Source organism: Cetorhinus maximus, chromosome 6 (genome assembly GCF_964194155.1).
Source record: "Cetorhinus maximus chromosome 6, sCetMax3.hap1.1, whole genome shotgun sequence".
In the NCBI taxonomy this organism is placed as follows: Eukaryota; Metazoa; Chordata; class Chondrichthyes; order Lamniformes; family Cetorhinidae; genus Cetorhinus; species Cetorhinus maximus.
The window spans coordinates 31,661,315-31,681,434 of record NC_135884.1 but is presented as its reverse complement, the minus strand read 5'-3'; the positions used below and the strand labels follow the sequence as shown (position 1 = coordinate 31,681,434).

Here is a 20,120-nt window from a genome sequence, read left to right as displayed (position 1 = left end):
TTTGGCAGCAAATTCTTTTGCACTTGTGTTAGGATCATCGCTTTGACTGATATCTCTTTTCTGAGCTGTCAAAGTAAATTCTTCTCTTGACAAGGGGGTAATTCTTTTTCTTGAATATTAAGTGCAGGGAATTATGTATGTCAGCAAAGAGAATTATTGATCAACTTGACTTAGTCATTCCTCAACAGACCTGGGGGAGAGTTTCATTTACATAGCATCGCTTCTAGTGTTGCTATGCAGATTACTTTGATTCCTGGGGGCAGGTCGTTCCACGGGCCACTACCTGCTGGATATTGGTGGTGAGAACTCAGCAATGGTAATATCATTGCATGTTTATGGGGTAGGTAGTGTCCTCACTTTTGTTGGAGATGATCATTGCCTGGCACTTTCCACAGATGTTACTTACCATTTGCCAGCCCAAGCTTGGATGTTGTCTTGGTCTTGCTGCATGCAGGCTTTTATCACTTTATTATCTAAGTAATTTGTAATGGAGCTGAATACTGTGCAATCATCAGTGAACAACCCAACTTCTGACCCTATAATAGAGGGAAAGTCATTTGATGAAACAGCTATATATAGATGGGCCTAGGATTCTGCCCTGAGGAATCCCTGCAGCAATGTCCAGGGGCTGAGACTATTGGCCTCCAACACCCGCAACCACCTTTCTTTGTGCCAGGCATGACCCTACACTGCACATTTTCCCCCTTAATTCCCATTGCCTTCAATTTTACTGTCTTTTTATTGGCGCACTTGTTGAATGCTGCTTTGATGCCAAGGGCAAACAATCTTATCTCACCTCTGGAATTCAGCCTTTCTGCCCATGCTTGGACCAAGGCTGTAATATAGTCTGTAGTTGAGCGGTTCTGCAAACTAAGTATTGGTGAGCAGGTTATTGGTGCAAAGTGCCAATTGATAGCACTGTTGGAAACTTCCTCCACCACTTTGCTGATGATTGAGAATAGGTTAATAGCACAGTAATTGACTAGGCTGTATTGGTACAACTCGTTGAGGACAGAATATGCCTGAGCAATTTTTCACATTGTCAGGTACATACCAGTATTACAACTGTACTGAAACAACTGGGCTAGGATGTTGCTAGTTCAACACTACAGTGGACCACATCAGCTGTACTAGTTCTCGCTCTCCTCTACGAAAATCATCCACTTGTCTGGGATCACCCTGGAGAGCAAAGATAATCCCTGCCGGTTTTTCCATACCATCTCCTTTAATGCTTCTCCCTACTCCATCCACTCTCACCTGTAACAACAAGTAAGCTCATGGACTTATTTGTCACCAAGACAGACAATATTTTCTTGACTGCCTCAGCTGCTTCCCTCTCCCCCTTGCTAAACAAACTAAAGCAGCCTTCGAAACACCTCTAAGCCAGCCTTGAACCCCTTCTAGTTTCTCTCCCACCTTCTCCCTTTGGCTCAACTTATCCATCAGACCCACCTCTTGCTCCCTTCCCATCCTGAAAAGATAGTTCTGGCAGAAGTTCTCATTGAATTTCAAAAGTACTTGGATTTGACCTTGAAGTGCAGCACAATTGTTTCAGTACAGCTGTAACACTGGTATGTATCCGACAATGTGAAAAATTGCTCAGGTATATTCTATCCACAATGAGTTGTACCAATACAGCCTAGCCAATTACTGTCCTTGAAGTGCCATAACCTACAAGATTACGGACCAACGGTTGAAAAGAGGGATTAAGCTGGATAACTCTCTTTTGGCTGGCACAGACATGATGGGCTGATGGCTTTCTTCTGTACTGTAAATATTCCATGTTTCTATTTGAAAAGTTTTCTCACCATCATCACTATTCTCGCTTACCGACTTTGGCCCTCGGTACATTCTCATAATGCTTCCAGCTACTTAAATCTCACACTTTTGGGTTTCCTCCCTAATCCCCTCATTTCTCCATCCATTCCTCCCGCATAGATCTTGGGCATAGGTCCAACTTTAACCCCCAACCTCTCTTCATCTTACCCCATCAACATATCCTTTTATTCCTTTCTCCTTCATGCAACCATCTAGCTTTCCCTTGAATGCATCTATTCTGTTTGTTTCAACTACACCCTTTGGTAGTGAGTAGCACATTCTAATCACTCTATGTGTAACAAAGCTTCAGATACAAAGAAAAATAAATCTCTGTGCTCCTTAAATCCACTCCTGCTTTTTCTCCACCACCAGCAACCCTGGATATCTGTCTATGTAAGAATGAGAATATGACTGGGTGCAGTTGAGACAATCATAATGGAAAATGGGATGTATGAAACGATGGTAATGATGGAAGAACATAAAAGAGTTCAAAAGTGTGAGAATCCATCCTAACAGATCCCTACTCCTGTTCACCTGAGTGCTGGCATACATCAGGTGGAAGGAAGTGGAAAATTCAGTTTAAGTCAAATAATAATAGTCTTTGATTATTTTGCTTAAGTTGTTCAACATAGTTTTCTCATCATTCCCAGGTGATCCAGAATTACATGCCCACTGTTCTTTAGGGAACTGTTCTGGAACACACAGTATGTCAGTGACATCTCCAGAGCGCTGAAGGAAGACTTGACTCAATTCTCTTCAGCCTGGTAAGAACCCTTTGTGGAATGTCAAAAATCAAACTTTTTTGTAAAAAGCAGCAGTACCTTGACTGAGAAGTCGTTTGCTTGTTTTTCTTTCCCCTTTAAAGAGCCAGTACAGAGGTTCATTTCTATCATAATAAAATAAGAAATTTGGAAACAACAGAATTTGATCTAGTGCTCAAATTAATTATGATTTCAGCAATTTGTAATGACTGAAACTCATTGAATTAGTTTAAACTTAACTGACAGCAGTAATATATTAAGTAGAAGATCCTCAACCATGCATCCTTGCATATTGTGCTCATTAGAAACCTATAATGCTCATTAGAAACCTATAATTGCATTGAGTTTCTGCTACAAATAACTCTTATGTGCAAATAATCATGAGCGAAACAGATGAGGGCTGATTTTGACTTACGGTGGTGGGGGGAAGTAGCTGCCTGTAATACACCCAGCATGATTTTCCTTTCCCCACTGTCACAGGTTAAAATCAACATTATGGTGTTCCTAAACCACACTACCAACTGCTGTGAAGACTGAAATTGACCAAATACAATAAATTGCTAGCAGGGAGGAAAGGTACCAACAGGAAAAACTGACTGACCCAAATGGTCTGTTTGTGTGTTGTAATTTCTGTGTAAATCCATATATATCTGTGAAGTTCCATATAAACTCGAAATAGTGCATATAAAAATAATTGCAAAAGTCAGAATGTGAATTCTAGGTTGCGATTTCAGGGGGTAGGGGACTTCTATTAATCATTCCCTTACTCCATAATAATTTATGACAAATGGACCCATTCATAATTATAGCTAGGAATATTTCAAGCAGCGCTTGTTATTGGTTCGACCATTGTAGAAAGGCAATCTGCAGCTACAGAATGAAAAATGAATGGCGCAGCCTTTAAATGAAATGGGTTCACACCAGTGTTAAATAGAATACAGGAATATCATGTGAAATTAGCGAATAAGGTCATCTTTCCATTAAAAAAATCTCACTTATGGAGCAAACCTTGAAAACATTACGCTGCTGTCATATCAACTTCAGCTGCTCCGCTACTGTTATACTCCCAACTGGGTCAGCCAGTACGTAGTCTGCTACTGCCATGTCAAAGTAATCTCATTAACCACTAGGAATGTTCGGTTATTGAAAATCTCTCAAGGTCATCTGCAGAGAGGACATTCTAATTCAAACAATTCATCACGTAAATTTATAAATACATTGAGGATCAATCTATCCTCATAATTGTCTCTTCCGGCTGATCTATGATACATAGAATCTTGTATTGTGATTAATTGCAAGAGCTGTAACCTCTCCTACCTGTCAGTGTGTGTTCTGTGGGCTTGGAAAAGGGAGGATTCGGTTTTGGCTAATATGTTTGCAAGCCTGTGCTTGGTATTTGAGCCATTTTTCATGAATTTAGTGAAACACCCACCTTATCATAATTGCAGAAGTTTTAGAACCATAGAACGGAATGGTTACAGCACAGAGGAGGTTCAACAACTTTAGACCATGAACTCCCTTCACTATCTACATCCCTTTTTCTTTCCCTTTTTCAAAATTGATTCTTTTTATCCACTTATTTTTATTTTTATTCATTTTTATTTTCATTTATTTACTCATTGTTTTATCCCCCCTTTTTTATCCCACCTTCTTAACCTATTTTCGATCCCCTTTTTTCTCCCCCACCACTGCCCCCTCCCCCAAGAGCCATCTATTACTTGTTCATGTTGTTCTTTCCAGAGTGCTTGCCCTTGTCCTGCTGTTATCACATTCTGTTTTCTTACCTTAATGCCACTATCAGTACCTATTTTATCCTTTACCACTACCATTAACAATCCCTTTGTCCTTTTGTCCATGACATCATTGTCAATCCCTCCTTTGTCCCCACCTATCGCTGGCCTTCTATCCAGCTCCACCTGCTCCAGCCCCCTCCTTAAGCAGTATAAATTTCATCACATTTCTGCTTCTCTGTAGCTCTGAAGAAGGGTCATATGGACTCAAAACGTCAACTCTGTTTTTCTCTCTCCAAAGGTGCTGCCAGACCTGCTGAGTTTTTCCAGCATTTTCTGTTTTTGTTTCAGATTTCCAGCATCTGCAATATTTTGCCTTTATCTTTATATCAGGGGTAATTGTGTCAATTGACACATTAGTAAGCATAACTGACATCCCGCCATGAGCGGATGAGTTTCTCATACTGGCCCCTTCCCACCTCTGACTTAATTGTGGGAGGTCTCCCTGACCCTAGCAGACCGACAGCCTCTCCCACAATTAAACCAGCATGTTTCCCAGCGCAAAAGGGCCCAATTAATTTCCACCCATTCACTCTCTTTCTCTCTCTCTCTCTCTACAGATTCTGCCTGACCCGCTGAATATTTCCAGCATTCCTGTTATTATTTCAGATTTTCACTATCTGCAGTATTTTTCATTTGTGACAGTAATGATGTTATTTTGTTTCTACTTTTCAACACTAGGTGCATTGGTTACAGTTTCCAGATGGTGCATTCCAGCAAGGCTATCTGAATGGATTTATTTTCAAAAATGTTCATAAAATACGAAGAGACAATAAAAAAAACCAAAATGTGCATGCGTGCTGTACATCTTAAACGCCGCACCCCTAAGGAATAGTAAGATCACCCCTCTCGCTACTGCTCAAAGATATTCTTACAATCTTGTTTGTAAGCTTACAAAAGAACATTTGTGAACAGGATTAATTACAGATCTTTAGAGTGAAAAATTCTGACATTACCTTCAGAACGAAAGCACACAGAATATATGGATAAATGATTTCAGGCGTAATTTACAGTTTAACTATGTCTTGATTAAAAATCAATCCTCATATTTTAGCTGACTTTTTTTGATTTAACATCTGCGTACAGGAAGTAAATCTGTGAATTAATATTAAAACCTTCTTTAGATTTTAAATCATTAGTTTCTTTCTTACAATAGAAAGGGAAAATATGTGAATTGGTGGAACTTAAAGCATTGGATCATTACCTTAAAAGGAAAAATGTGCAGGGTGACAGGGAAAAAGGCAGGGAAGTGGCACCAGTTGAATTGCTCCTTCAGAGGGCCAGCATAATAGGTATGAGCAGGAGGTCCTGGGGCTGGAGAGGCACCATGCACCTCAGTTAAGCGGCCGCGGTGAGGGTGGGGTGCCACAGGGAGGCAAGAGTGCAGTGCACTGAGGTGAGAATGTGGCTTTTTGCAACCATTGCTGTGTAGCCTGTGTATTGATGTGAACCTTGAACCTGGAATGCCTATTGATAATGGAAAGATGAGGGCACCATGATGCAGATCTCTGTCTCATCAGGGTGCCAAGCATGCACAGTGATAGTCTAATGACTTAAACTAATGACATGTCCTTCTTCTCCCTTTCAGGCTCACCAGCAGCCCTTTGTTGCGAGGAGCCTGAAGGCCCACCCCTGACCTCTGAGGACCAGCATGCTGAGCATGCACCAACGTCACACCCTCTCTGTCAAGCAGGCACCAGCGCAGATACCAGCACCTTGGTTGGCATAAGATTGGTGTCTAGTATCTCTGTGCACATTGGTGAGGGAACTTCCCACTTGCTTGAGGTGCAGGCGGAGGCAGAGAGTGCCCAGGGAGCCGGCAGTCGGAGGACTGCTGGAGACCAGGAATATGCTCAGTCGGTAGCTGATGATGGGCCTCTGGAGTTGTCCATGAGGCAGCAGCTGCTGGATGTCCAGCAGGGTGTGCGGGAGGATCTGGTGGAGAAACATGAGGGAGTGCGTGCCATGGTGTCCATTGTGGAGAAGTCCATGCGGAGCATAAGCACTGTGTTGACCCTCATGGCCGAGCGCACGGCCTCCTCCATGAAGAGAGTGGCAACTCCCATGGAGAGGCTCCTCCAGGGACTCAATCAGGAGTTCCTGGAGATGCGCTCGGACCTGCAAGTCCTCACACCGGCAATGACCTCAGGTGGTCACTGTCAGTGTGGGAGATGGATTGGGCACCCAGTATCCCAGCTGGGTGCCCATCCATCAATGGTGAGCAGGGAGGTCCAAGGCGAACTCATGTTGGCGCACAAGTTGCTTGTCGTTTCTGCGGGCTCTCAGGGTGCTCTGGATGATGGCAGCAGCTCCTCCACCCCTGTGCCAGTGACCATGGCATCCGATGAGGCTGCGGTGACTGGGGAGATGCCAGCCGTGGCACTGGCCATTCCCTCTCAGGTGGGGCCAGCACAGGCTCCATGGGCCAGAGGACGCCCGCCAAGGTCATCAAGGCCAACAGGACAGCAGAGTGAACAGGCTGTATCCAATGCCTGTGGCAGCGAGGGGGGAGCCGCTAGACATAGCACCCCCAAGAGAAAACTTAAAGCATCTTAAGCACAACATGGCCTGATCACGGGTGATATTTGTTTCCCCCATTTTTCTGTTATTTTTTTTAATGGTGCGATGTAATACACCGGTGAATATTAATTTCTGCAATGTTTGTCACTCAGAAGCAAATGAGATTTTTTTTTGCACCTGGCCTTTGGATGCTTCATTTGTTCTATAGGTGCAGGGTAAGCCATGATGTTATGATGGACGTGTGACTCCTTAGACTTTATTGCAGTGGCACATAGTGTGTGTTGTTGACCAAGGAACTGGTCCTGTCAGGGTTCGAGTATGGAGCCTGCAGTCCTGGCATGTAGTGGTTCTTAGTTGGCAGGCTAGCTGAAGGAGCGTTGGATCAAAGCATTCCAGGTGTCCCTGCCTCCCTGGAGGTTGCTCAGGTCAGCGTATATCCCCTCAGTGTTCTCCTGACCATGCTTGTCTTTGGGCTCACTACTGGATTCTTCGTCTGTTGCCTGTGCAGCTACATCAAGATCTTCTTCCTCCACTGCATCCCCCCTTTCCAGTGCCAGATTGTGGAGAGTGCAGCCTGCAACCACTATCAGTGACACATGATCTGGGGTGTATTGCAATGCACCCACTGAATAGCATCGGAAGCGCATCTTGAGAAGACCGATGGTTCTCTCCACCACAGCCCTCGTGGTGCCGTGGCTCTTGTTGTACCGCTGCTCGGCCCCTGTTCTTGGATGGCGGAGAGGCGTCATAAACCACCTTTTGAGGGGATAGCCCTGGTCACCCAGCAGCCATCCATTCAGCGGAGCTGGAGCACTGAAGAGCCTCGGCACCTGGGAGCGTCTCAGGATGTAAGCGTCATGGGAACTGCCAGGGTACCTTGCACAGACTTGCAGAATCTGCATCCTGTGGTCACACACTATCTGCACGTTCATGGAGTGGAAGCCCTTCCCGTTGACGAAGGCTCCTGGCTCACCTGCTGGCGCCTTGATGGCCACATGTGTGTGGTCTATTGCACCCTGGATGCGGGGGAAGCCAGCAATTGCCCCAGGCTCTCTGGCTCACTCTGACTGGCTGGCCTCGTATGTACGGTAATGAATGAAAGTCAATACCCACCTCAACAGAGCTTCTGTCACCAGCTTGACGCAACTGTGGACAGCTGATTGGGAGACTCCACACAAATCCCCCACTGACCCCTGGGAAGAGCCGGAGGCATAGAAGTTGAGGGCCACCATGACCTTCAGAGCCACTGGCATGGGGTGTCCATCCACACAGTCAGAGCTGATCTCAGGGCCGATCCTCTGACAAATGGAGGTGACTGTTTCCCTTGAGAGGCAGAGCCTCCTTCGGCATTACACCTCAGACATACTGAGGTAGCTGCATCACTGCCTGTAAACCCTGGCAGCAGGATAGTGGCGTCTTCTACAGCCCCTTCCACCTTGGGCTTCCTGTTGACCCTGCGCCCCTTGTGCATGCGTCTCTCCTCCCACAGGTCACTCCCCTGGAGGCTGAATAGGGACACTTGGCCTCCTCCCCCTTCTGTCCCACTCTTCCTCAGAAGACGAGGTGCCTCCAGCGGAGGCCACAATCCCCAATACCAGGGTAAGGGAAGGCTGTCTGATACCTGGAAGGCCCCATGTGGTATGGATCCTCCGCGGGCCTGGAAAACAACACTGAGTCCTGAACTGAAGCCTCCAAAATATCGGAATGCAGCTCTGAAGCGAAATGAAGCTGTCCTGTTCACAGAAGCAACCAGCAGCGAGTGATATCCTGCACTCCTCACTAATCGCTTTGACAAGGCCACTGACCCCTCTTATCCCGCCTGTGGATGAGGTTTTACAAATTGTGGCCTGCCCGCCTGCCCGTTTTGCCCATGCTATGGCTTGAAAATTGCACAGGCTACGTAAAGTCGGAGTCAATTGGTCTCTCAAGGGCCTTAACTGGCCACTTAATTAATGGCGTGTGTGTCTCCACCTTCATCGCGCGCCCGCCTAGTGAAATATCACGAGAGTGCGTGTTGACATCTGGACACCCGTCTGACATCAACGCGCTTTATTTCACGCATGGGCGTGTCAGGCGCGTGCCCGCTCGCCAAGGGTAAAATTCTACCCAATGTTAAGTCCGGAAGACTGTAAAGTGCCTAGTTCGAAGATGAGGTGCTGTTGCTCCAGTTTGCGTATGGCTTCACTGGAACATTGCAGCAGGCCAAGGACCGACATGTGGGCATGAGAGCAGGGTGGTGTGTTGAAATGGCAAGCAGCAGGGAGGTCTGGGTCATGCTTGGGGACAGACCGAGGGTGTTTCGCAAAGCGGTCACCCAGTCTGTGTTTAATCTCTCCAATGTAGAGGAGACCGCATTGGGAGCAGCGAATGCAGTAGACCAAATTGAGGGAAGTGCAAGTGAAATGCTGCTTCACCTGAAAGGAGTGTTTGGGCCCTTGGACGGTGAGGAGGGGGAAAGTAGAGGGGCAGGTGTTGCTCCTTCTGTGATTGCATGGGAAGATGCTGTGGGAAGGGGATGTGGTGTTGGGGGTGATGGAGGAGTGGACCAGGGTGTCCCAGAGAGAACAGTCCCTATGGAATGCTGACGGGGGGGGGGTGAGGGGAAGATGTGTTTGGTGGTGGCATCATGCTGCAGTTGACGGAAATGGTGGAGGATGATCCTTTGAATGCGGAGGCTGGTGGGGTGAAAAGTGAGGACAAGGGGGACCCTATCATGTTTCTGGGAGGGAGAGGAAGGTGTGAGGGCGGAGGTGCAGGAGATGGGTTGGACACGGCTGAGGGCCCTGTCAACCACAGTGAGTGGGAGACCTCAGTTAAGGAAGAAGGAGGACATGTCAGAGGAGCTGTTTTTGAAGGTAGCGTCATCAGAACAGATGCGATGGAGGCGAAGGAACTGAGAGAATGGGATGGAGTCCCTACAGGAAGCAGGGTGTGAGGAGCTGTTGTCGAGGTAGCTGTGGGAGTCAGTGGGCTTGTAGTGAATATTGGTGGACAGTCTATCAACAGAAATGGAGATACAGAGGTCAAGGAAGGGGAGGGAAGTGTTGGAGATGGACCATGTGAAGGTGTTAGAGGGGCGGAATTTGGAAGCAGGAAGTTGATAAATTTTTCCGGGTCTAGACGAGAGCATGAAGCGGCACCAAAACAGTCATTGATGTACTGAAGAAAGAGTGGTGGGAGGGAGGAAGTTTAAGGAGAAATTGTTCAGTCAGAGAACAAGTTCAGCCAGACGGAGGAGATTAGTGGTGGATGGGGATTGTTCGGGCCTCTGTTTAAGGAAGAAGCGGAGAGCCCTCAGACCATCCTGGTGGGGGATGGAGATGTAGAGGAATTGGATGTCCATGGTGAAGAGGAGGCAGTTAGGGCCAGGGAACTAGAAATTGTTGATATGACGTAGGGCATCAGAGGAATCACAAATGTTGGTGGGAAGAGACTGGAGAAAGGACGGAGTCAAGATAGGAAAAAATGAGTTCCATGGGGCAGGAACAGGCTGACATGATCGGTCTGCCGGGACAGTCCTGTTTGTGGATTTTGGGAAGGAGGTAGAAGCGGGCTGTCTGGGGTTGGGAGACTATGAGGTTTGAAACTGTGGAGAGAAGATCTCCAGAGGAGATGAGGTCAATGACAGTCCTGGAAACAATGTTCAGTGGCGGGGTCATGGTCCAGGGGGAGGTAGGAAGAAGTGTCTGAGAGGTGGCACTCAGCCTCTGCGAGGTAGAGGTCAGTACACCAGAAAACAACAGCACCACCCTGAGCCCACTGGAGTTTAGTGATGTCTCAGGGATTAAATGGGAATCGCATGGCTCTCCTGTGCCTCCCATAGGCTGCCCAGCAAACTGTTGTGTTTGCCAGTGGCACAGGTGATGGGGTGGGTGGGGAAAGGATTCTCTGTTGTCAGGCCACTCAGTGCCTGATGGAAGGATGCTGCATCAGGAAGAGGCTGAAATCCACCTCTCTGCCCCCCGCTGCCACAATCCCCTCCCTGCAATCCCCATCCCATCCTCACCCACCTGTCTTCAGGGATCCAGTGCCCAGCAACGAGCCCTGGCGAAAGCCTTGGAGAATTAATGGCAGCAGCCAGCACTCCTGGTGGGGCTGCCGGCCATGGAGAGTCACCGGCCTTTGATTCTTCCGGTCATAAAATGCCTCAGCCCCACTTGGCTCTTCTTGTAACAAAGACCTTAACCAATTACGTATCCAAGTTGCCTTCATCCCTTCAATCCCATGTGCTTCTATTTTCCACATAGTCTGTTATGTGCTGCTATCACATGCCATTTGAAAGTTCATATTTACACCATCAACCCTCTCTGTTACTACATCAAAGAGCTCAATCATGTTAGTCAGATACATAATGCCTTTAACAATTCCATGATTATCTGTCCCTAATGCTTCTCCAAGTGTTAATGTTAAGTGTAATATTATCCTTGGCAAATGGTCTCTAGTAGTTTTTCCATTACTGATGTTAGACTGATTACCAGGTTTATCCCTCTCCCCTTAGATCACAACAACATTTATTGTAAGAACATATGAACATATGTAGTATGGGCATATTCAAGGCTGAGATTGATAGATGTTTGATCTTTCAGGGAATTAAAGGATATAGGGATTGGATGGGAAAGTGGAGTTGAAGATCAGCCATGATCATATTGAATAGCGGAGCAGGTTCAAGGGGCCATGTGGCCTGTTCCTGCTCCTATTTCTTATGTTCTTAGATGCATCTACTTAGTGTGGCTAAGTATTGAATAGAATTGACATCTATATCATTTTGACCCATGTTGGAAAGTGACCTGCTCCATGTTGAACAGTCAGTGACTTGGTCTTTGTGAAACTGTTACACCTTGTGGAGGAAGAAACCATGAGCAGGTCTCAGTTTGTGATGACTAAGTCTCCATGTGCAGTTTCAAATATGGATGGGAAGCTGTTTATCAGATATTTCCTACATAATATTTTTATTATTGAAGGTAAATGGTCAATGAAAAATCAAAAAAAAACTTAAAATGTAGCACCTGTAAAAACTGATATCATAAATAGCTGAAAGGAGTTCTGTTTTTATTTTGATTAGGCTGACACAGTTAGTCCAGCAGACTACAGTCTTTTAGCTTTCAGAATCATGAATTTAGTGTAAGTTGTTTATAAAATGTTTCATGAAAATCATAAAATGCATTATAATAATATGTCAGCTTTTATGTAGTACTGTAGTGACCATTTTAGGTTGTGAGTCTCCCTTTCAGCCTTTCTCAAAGTTCAGTAGTTTATTGGTGATTTTGTTTGATGAAGAATTTTGTTGCCTCTCACTCCATATATTCCTATCGATGTTCTATTACAAATGGAAACAAGTGTTGGAGACAAAATTCCAGATCCCACAGTATTCCATAATAGCTGTACAAAATCAACTGACCTAGTTTTTTTTTTGATATTTTTGCTCCTGCAATTATTTGGAATTCACAAACAGTCCCAAGCTGCTCCAAGATGGAGCAGGTTATGTTTTAACATGGGCCAAATTGATATGGACATCAATTCTGTTCAATGCCTAGCCACACTAAGCAGATATATCTAAGAGCAATGAAGCGTGCTTCATCTTTTTTAGACAGAAGTCATTTAGCATAATATTCTAGTTGTACAATTGATTCATTTTTATAATCATTTCCTACTAGCGTGGCAAGCAAAGCAGTTTCATACACTTCATAACTAAAGATTAAAGCTCCTCCTACAGGTAGCAAATATTTCCTAGCACTGTCAGATAGATTTTAACTTTCACTGCCAGGTAGGAAACTATGACCCATTAGATATCAGCCCACCTTTCTACTGTATGAAGAAAACTCCAGCCTAGTGTATAACAGGTCTGACCTGCCCACAATGCTGAGTTTCCCACCTGGTGGTGGAAGTTGAAATCTACCCCACACTGTATACTTAACAGTATAAGGGTTAACCTTCCATTTATATAGCAATTCTGCATGCTACTTGCCACATAACAATATATTTTTGCCAAGTTTAAAACTACCACATTACTTATCTGTGGACAGAAATACATGGATTTCATGATGAAAAACATTTATATATAGTTTCCTTTTCAGCATCCGCAGTTTTTTGCTTTTATTTTTTTTCCTGTAATACCTGTTTCCATTGAATTTCACCCTGCCCCCTTTTATGAGATTAGAATTTTTTTCATAATAGCATAACCTTTTGGACTTACAGCTAATAAAAAATAAAAACAGTTAGTAATCATTGCCGTTTCCTGTGTACATATGGAGTTGTTGCTAATCATATGAGCCCTAAGGAAAACTCTGAGATGTCAATAATCAAATAGGTCCAGTGTTTATTTTAACTGTGGAACAAAAACATCTTTATTCTGTGACTTAAAAAATTATCTTGTTTACCTTTGTCACTGAAAAAGATGGGGAACAGTTTATGACAGCCTCACCTGTTGCCATAGATTTTAATTTAATCCTGCTTCCTGTGCATTTTTTATGCTGCTAACCAGATATGATATACCATCGCAGTAGCGTTTTTAGACTTATTTTAATATGGAAACTATGCCCAAATCTATTTAATGTTTCTTTAAAGTAGAAACAGAACTAGAGATGTTAAAAGAACTGGTTCGAAAGCAATCACTCTGTTTCTTTTTAATTTTTGAACATTTCAACCAAAAGCAGGATAAATTAGAATTAAGTTTTAAATACTTTAACATCAGATGTTTTGCACCTTAACTCACCAGTTATAGACAAGAGGATAAGCATAAAGAATGATTTGTTAATATGTTGATGTTATATTAGATTTAACAAAGTGGTAGACAGCAAACTACCTTACATTGCAAAACCAATTATAGAATATTGCCTGTTAAATCATGGCAATTAAGTAACTTGACTCATTTTGAAACAGCATAAAAGCCTTTTCCCTAGTTTATAAATACAAACATTTACTGAAAAAGCTATGAGTTTTCGTTGACCACACAGTATATACTAAAAACTAAAAGTTTGATCACTAGAAAATCCTATTTGTGTAAGTGACTAAGTGCATGGCGGCTAATCGTAAGTCTTTAGCTTGAATCCCTGACTGCACTTCTGTGCAGCTTGCTTGATTTGATTGGGTGACATGGAGACATTTCACCTTAAAAGAAGCAAGAAAAAAAATACAGAATTCAACTTCAGCTGTAGATTCTGTTGACAGATCATGTGGGGACATCCATGTTCCACAGTCCATGTTCCACCTTGCCCTGTCCAGGAACTTAAGGAAGTTTTGTGGGAACATGCAACATCCATAAATATGGAACACAATATCAATATGTTAAGCATTGGACAGTTTTGAGTTTTACATTAAAAATTTTAAATATTCATCCAGGTACAGCTATTTACGATTATTCTCTTATTTCAGTACATCGATTTTACTTTGTAAGAGTATCATTAGGGGAGTTTAATGCTGAATTACATGACTTGACCCCTATGTGTATGTGCAAACACAGGAATAAAGAAATGGGAAAAACCTTACTTATGGCAGCCTTCACAGTTGATTGCTCCTGTAGTTTCCTTTATTGTTCGTTCAGACACAAAGGCTGGGTATTCAGTGTCACATGGCTGGAGAACTTGCTTAGGACTCTGTGCTAAAAATATGCAACAACCACAGTGTCAGCCATGATTCGTTTTATGAAATGAAAATATATCTGTTAAACCCCAATGTGTTTGATAACCTGACTTAAACCCGTAATTTCCACCAATGAATAAAAATGATCCATGAGATAACGAGAGGTTTCAGCTTGCCAAAACCAACTTATTATGTAATGCAGTAACATTCTCCATGCCAAACTGTATCAATGAGAGAAAGAGTTAAAAAGATAAAGCTGAAAATATAGAAAACTAACATCTATTTTCAGATAATGCATTTCTTATGCCACCATGTGGCAATTTAGCGCAATTGCAGGTAGTCTTTGCAGCTAATGATGTTCACGTGTTCCATATGGAAGATCTGCAGCATCAGATTTCCACACTCCCAAATTCAAGCCAGGTGGTTCGTTTTGGTACCAGATTTGGTTTAAAAATAACCTTGATAGTTATAACCTTTATGTCATTCATTTCATAGAAAAATTACCTATGTCAAGTATTTTTTCTAGAAATTACAATGCTTGAAATGTTAAATGAGGAAACAGGATGGAGGTTGTCTTTTATTTCTTTAACGCTTAATTAAGAGGTATCAAAAATACTCACAAAAATATCACAAGCTTCATATAAGTTTCCCTTGTGTAAATCATCTGCTTCAATGCTTGAGTAAGTTAAATAATTGTAAACACAGCCCATTTGCTTCTCAGATGCAAAGACTACAAAAGATTTCAAAGGCTAAATTAAGGTAACTTGTTTAAAAATCAGAAAGCCTTTGTGATTTCACCACAGACATTATCACAAGGCACCATACTGAAACATTTACATCTTTTGTATCCTGCCTATAGGATAATTTTGTGAAATCAGTTCTCTGCACCACAGAACTTGGTACAAATTAACTTGTCTGTCAAACGTTCAATGCCCCAACAAGAATAGAAATTATTGAAGCAATTTTATCACTTTTTGCACAAAAGTACAATCTTGGCAGTGACTGTACAAAGTTTGTGTTTAGGGCGTAAACTGGTATTTTAACCAGCTGCTTGGGAGTTGTGGCAGCTTCATATATAAATTGTGCTTTTAAGTGTAATTTGCACTACCTTCTGGCACAGACGCTGCAGCCATTTGTGTCTTGGGCCCAGAAGAATTGTGGTGGTGAGTGAAAGGATGTTTCTTCAATTTACTCCATTTCTAAGTTTTAAATACTTTGTGTGCATCTTTGTTGACTTCCGTTTTAAGAAGGGTTACATTTAGTTTGTTGAACAGGTTTGGTGACGTAATATTCTGATGTTGACCTTGTTCTACCAGTTTTAAAGTTTCAACATGCATCATTGTATCCCAACTTCAAAAATTACAGGTTTACATTATAAAATTACAAATCATATCGATGATGCTAAAGATACAAGACTTCAGCATCTTATTCCAAATCCACCAAAATTATCCACACTGGCTACTGGCTTGCATCCCACTGGCGATAACTTGCCATGACTGACAGTTCTTGTTCTGTCTGGTGATGCACACCCTTGATTACCATTCCCTTTCTTCCAGCTGTTTGACTATCCTTCATCAATGTCAGTACTGTTCAAAACCATGAGCCATTCCTGTGGAACAAGCGATAATTTCTGCACATACGTAACAGTAACCTGACAAAACACTTGATAAAAGCTGTTGATACTTTGGCATTTCCTTACCACACAGATTCTATTTCTCAGTTCTATTTAGGTTGTATCATAGTAGCACAGAAGCAACAAATAGCAAATGGGGAAAATGCTAATAGGACCTTTCAAAAAGAGCACTGACACGCTTTATATCCCCATTTGAACAATTCCACCAGCTAAGGTGAACATTTTTACCAGTAAATGCACATATCAAGAAATTTCATTCTTTAATGGTTTAATTACATTTAAATAACGAGATTTTGAAATATATAAGCAAAATGGCCCGTGTCAGAGTGCTCCAAAAGATGAAAATAGCGACGTCCTTTTCTCCATGAAATTACACTACACAAAATGAGTGGATTGTATGTAATAATGGAAACAGGACAAAGTGATCTACACTAAATTGAGTTGTGCTTCTATAGGATAGATAGTGAGGTAGAGGTAGACTCCAGATTCCACAACGGAGAGAGTGGGGAATCAGATGGATATGGACTTTGGAGGGGACGGTTATCTTCTGCATTCTGCTCTCCTGCAGATTACTGGAAGTGATGAGCCCAGTCCCAGAACTACAATTGCCGTGAGCGTCATTGCCAAATGAACATCCTGGAATTACTGCACAGCCAACTTTCCTCATGTGTACTCAGGAGACTGTCGTGTGCCTCCTGATGTCAGTTCCTAAAACCTACAGTTGCTGTAAGGGCTGAGATCCATTCACTTGGACTTTCAGCACTGACCCCGTCAAAGTTCTTGGGAGCAGGATGAGGCCTCTTGATTTGCATGCAAAGGTATGTTCCTGCGCTGCTGGGGTGCATCCTGGGTGCTTGATTGGCCCCACAGTCCAGAAAATGGTCCATCCTCTGTTAGGACTGGATGGAATACCAGACCCCCAGAAACAAAGCCAAAATTACCTCTTTATTAAGGAGATTGTACTTTAAAACTTAAAAGTACTTCAACTTCATCTTTTTGAGTCTAAGCTGCAATCCAAGTGATGACCACCCCACACTGCCCCTCACACCCCCAGGTGGCATTCACATCCACCTTGGCACGCACTGGGATTTACAGCCTCACATTTATCACCAACGCCACTTCTTTCGATTTCCACAGAATTGCCTGCCTCAGCCTCTCTGCCACTGAAGTCTTAGGAGTCCTCAACCCTGCTGCTGCCTCCTCCTGCATACATGACTTTGTTTGGGGAGAGGTGGAGGCTCTTGTTGTACAATGCCAGATGGAAACTCCAGGGTAAGTCCAGGATCAAGATTATGGCAGAAGCATGTCACACTGTAAATGCTCAGCCCTAAAGGGTTTAAAACTTAGTTCAGAGTTTGCCACAACATCAAGAATAGGAATGGCCGGGTTCATTCTTGAAGTGGCTGAGGACCGGTGTGTGGAGCAATCGAGTGGAGTTTGTGGTGTGGGCTGAAGACGATAGCTTTGGTCTTCCTGATATTGAGCTGAATAAAACCCTGATGTATTGGGACCTGGATGTTGGACAGACAACATAGGGGCAGTTGTGAAATATTCAGAAAAGTTTAGCAATGCTTATTTCTGTTCATTTCATTTATATATCCCTAATAAAGGTTAAAAATACAGTCGTCTTTCAAAGTGTTGGGTGGTTTCAACTCAGCAATCATTTTTTTGGAAGTTTCATAAAATTTAAAAATGTGCAAACAAGACCTCAATAGATTGCTCAATGGGAAAATTAATTATCAGAACAATAAGTGTGTTGTGAAAACAGATCCTCAAAAATTGGCTATTGCCAAAAATGATCATGATAAATTAATGGGAGATCCAATCAGCTCTAACAATCTAGCAACTATTATAGGCGAGCATTTTAGTGATTGCGACCACAACATGGTACAGTTTAAGTTTGTTATGGACAAAGAAATCGACAAGTTGCAAAAAAAATGTTTTGGATTGGGGGAGAGTGGATTTTAGTAAAATAAGGCAGGATCTGGCCAAGGTAGACTGGGAACAGCTACTTGTGGGGAAATCTACAGAGGAGCAGTGGGAGTGTTCAAAAAGGGAATGGGGAGGGTACAGGCTCAACATGTTTCCTCTAGGGTGACAGGAAGGAGTAACAAGCCCAGAGAACCATGGATGACCAGAGATATTCAGGATACGATGAGAAGGAAAGGAGAGGCTTTTAGCAGGTACAAGGGGAGCAAATCAGCAGAGGCATTAGTGGAGTACAGAAAGTGCAGGGTGGAGCTTAAGAAAGCAATTAGGAGAGCAAAGAGGGGATATGAGAAAGCTCTGGCTGGTAAGAGTAGGGAAAATCCCAAGATATTCTATAAGTCTATCAATGGGAAAAGGATAACCAGGGAAAGAGTAGGGCCCATAAGGCACCAAGGGGGCAATCTATGGGTGGAGCCAGAGGACATCACTAGAGTGTTGAATGAATACTTCACGTCCGTCTTCACCCAAGAGAATAAGGATGAAGGTATCGAACTCGGGGAGGGAGACTGCGAGGTTCTTAAGCAAATTGATATAGGGAGTGACAATGTATTGGAGGTGTTGGCAGGCTTAAAAGTGGACAAATCTCCAGGTCCGGATGACTTGTGTCCCAGACTGCTGAGGGAGGCAAGGGAGGAGATCGCAGGGGCTCTGACCCAAATTTTTAATTCCTGTCTGGTTACGGGGGAGGTGCCAGAGGACTGGAGAACAGCTAATGTGGTTCCGCTATTTAAGAAGGGTTGTAGAGATAAGCCAGAGAACTACAGGTCAGCGAGTCTCACCTCAGTGGCAGGGAAACTATTGGAGAAAGTTCTGAAGGAGAGTATCCATCTCCACTTGGAGAGGCAAGGTTTGATCAGGGGTAGTCAGCATGGCTTTGTCAGAGGGAGGTCATGCCGAACAAATTTGAGGAGGTGACCAGGTGTGTAGATGAGGGTAGTGCAGTTGATGTAGTTTATATGGATTTCAGCAAAGCCTTTGACAAGGTCCCACATGAGAGACTTATAAAGAAAGCAAATGCACATGGGATACAGGGTAATTTGATAAGGTGGATTCAAAATTGGCTTAGTTTTAGGAGACAGAGTATGATGACAGAAGGCTGCTTTAGTGACTTGAAGCCCGTGTCCAATGGCGTACTACAGGGATCTGTGCTCGGTCCCCTATTATTTGTCATTTATATAAACGACATAGATGACTATGTGGGGGGTAGGATTAGTAAGTTTGCGGATGACACAAAGATTGGCCGGGTGGTTAACAGTGAAGTTAAGTGTCTTGGGCTACAGGAAGATATAGACAGGATGGTCAAATGGGCAGATAAGTAGCAGATGGAATTTAACCCTGAAAAGTGTGAGGTCATACACTTTGGAAGGAGTAATTTGACAAGGAAGTATTCAATGAACGGTATGGCATTAGTAAGTTCTGAGGAACAAAGGGACAAAGACCAACAGAGGACAACTAAAAAAGAAATAAGGAGGGAGAAGGTTAAATATGAGGGTAAACTAGCCAGTAATATAAAAGAAGATTGCAAGAGTTTTTTTAGATATATAAAGGGTAAGAGAGAGGCAAAAATGGACATTAGGCTGCTGGAAAATGACGCTGGAGAAGTAGTAGTGGGGAACAAAGAAATGGCGGAGGAACTGAATAGATACTTTGCGTCAGTCTTCACAGTGGAAGACACGAGTGACATCCCCAAAGTTCAAGAGAGTCGGGGGGCAGAGGTGAGTATGGTGGCAATTACCAAGGAGAAGGTGCTAGGAAAACTGAAAGGTCTGAAGGTGGATAAATCACCTGAACCAGATGGATTACACCCCAGAGTTCTGAAGCAGATAGCTGAAGAGATAGTGGAGGCGTTAGTGGCGATCTTTCAGGAATCACTGGAGTCAGGGAGGGTCCCAGAGGACTGGAAAATCGCTGATGAAACCCCCCTGTTTAAGAAGGGAGTGAGGCAAAAGACGGGAAATTACAGGCCGATTAGCCTGACCTCAGTCGTTGGTAAGATTTTAGAGTCCACTATTAAGGATGAGATTTCAGAAT

At 43.4% G+C, this 20,120-nt stretch overlaps 1 protein-coding gene across 1 annotated transcript in view; it reads right to left on the bottom strand.

Annotated features, from left to right (window-relative positions):
• The window catches only part of cacna2d3a (calcium channel, voltage-dependent, alpha 2/delta subunit 3a), a 1,007,885-nt gene that overhangs the window by 56,131 nt on the left and 931,634 nt on the right, over positions 1-20,120 (bottom strand). Inside the window, exon 35 of the mRNA XM_078543510.1 lies at positions 14,375-14,486. Coding sequence (XP_078399636.1) covers positions 14,375-14,486 — 112 coding nt within the window. The remainder of the gene's footprint in view (positions 1-14,374; positions 14,487-20,120) is intronic.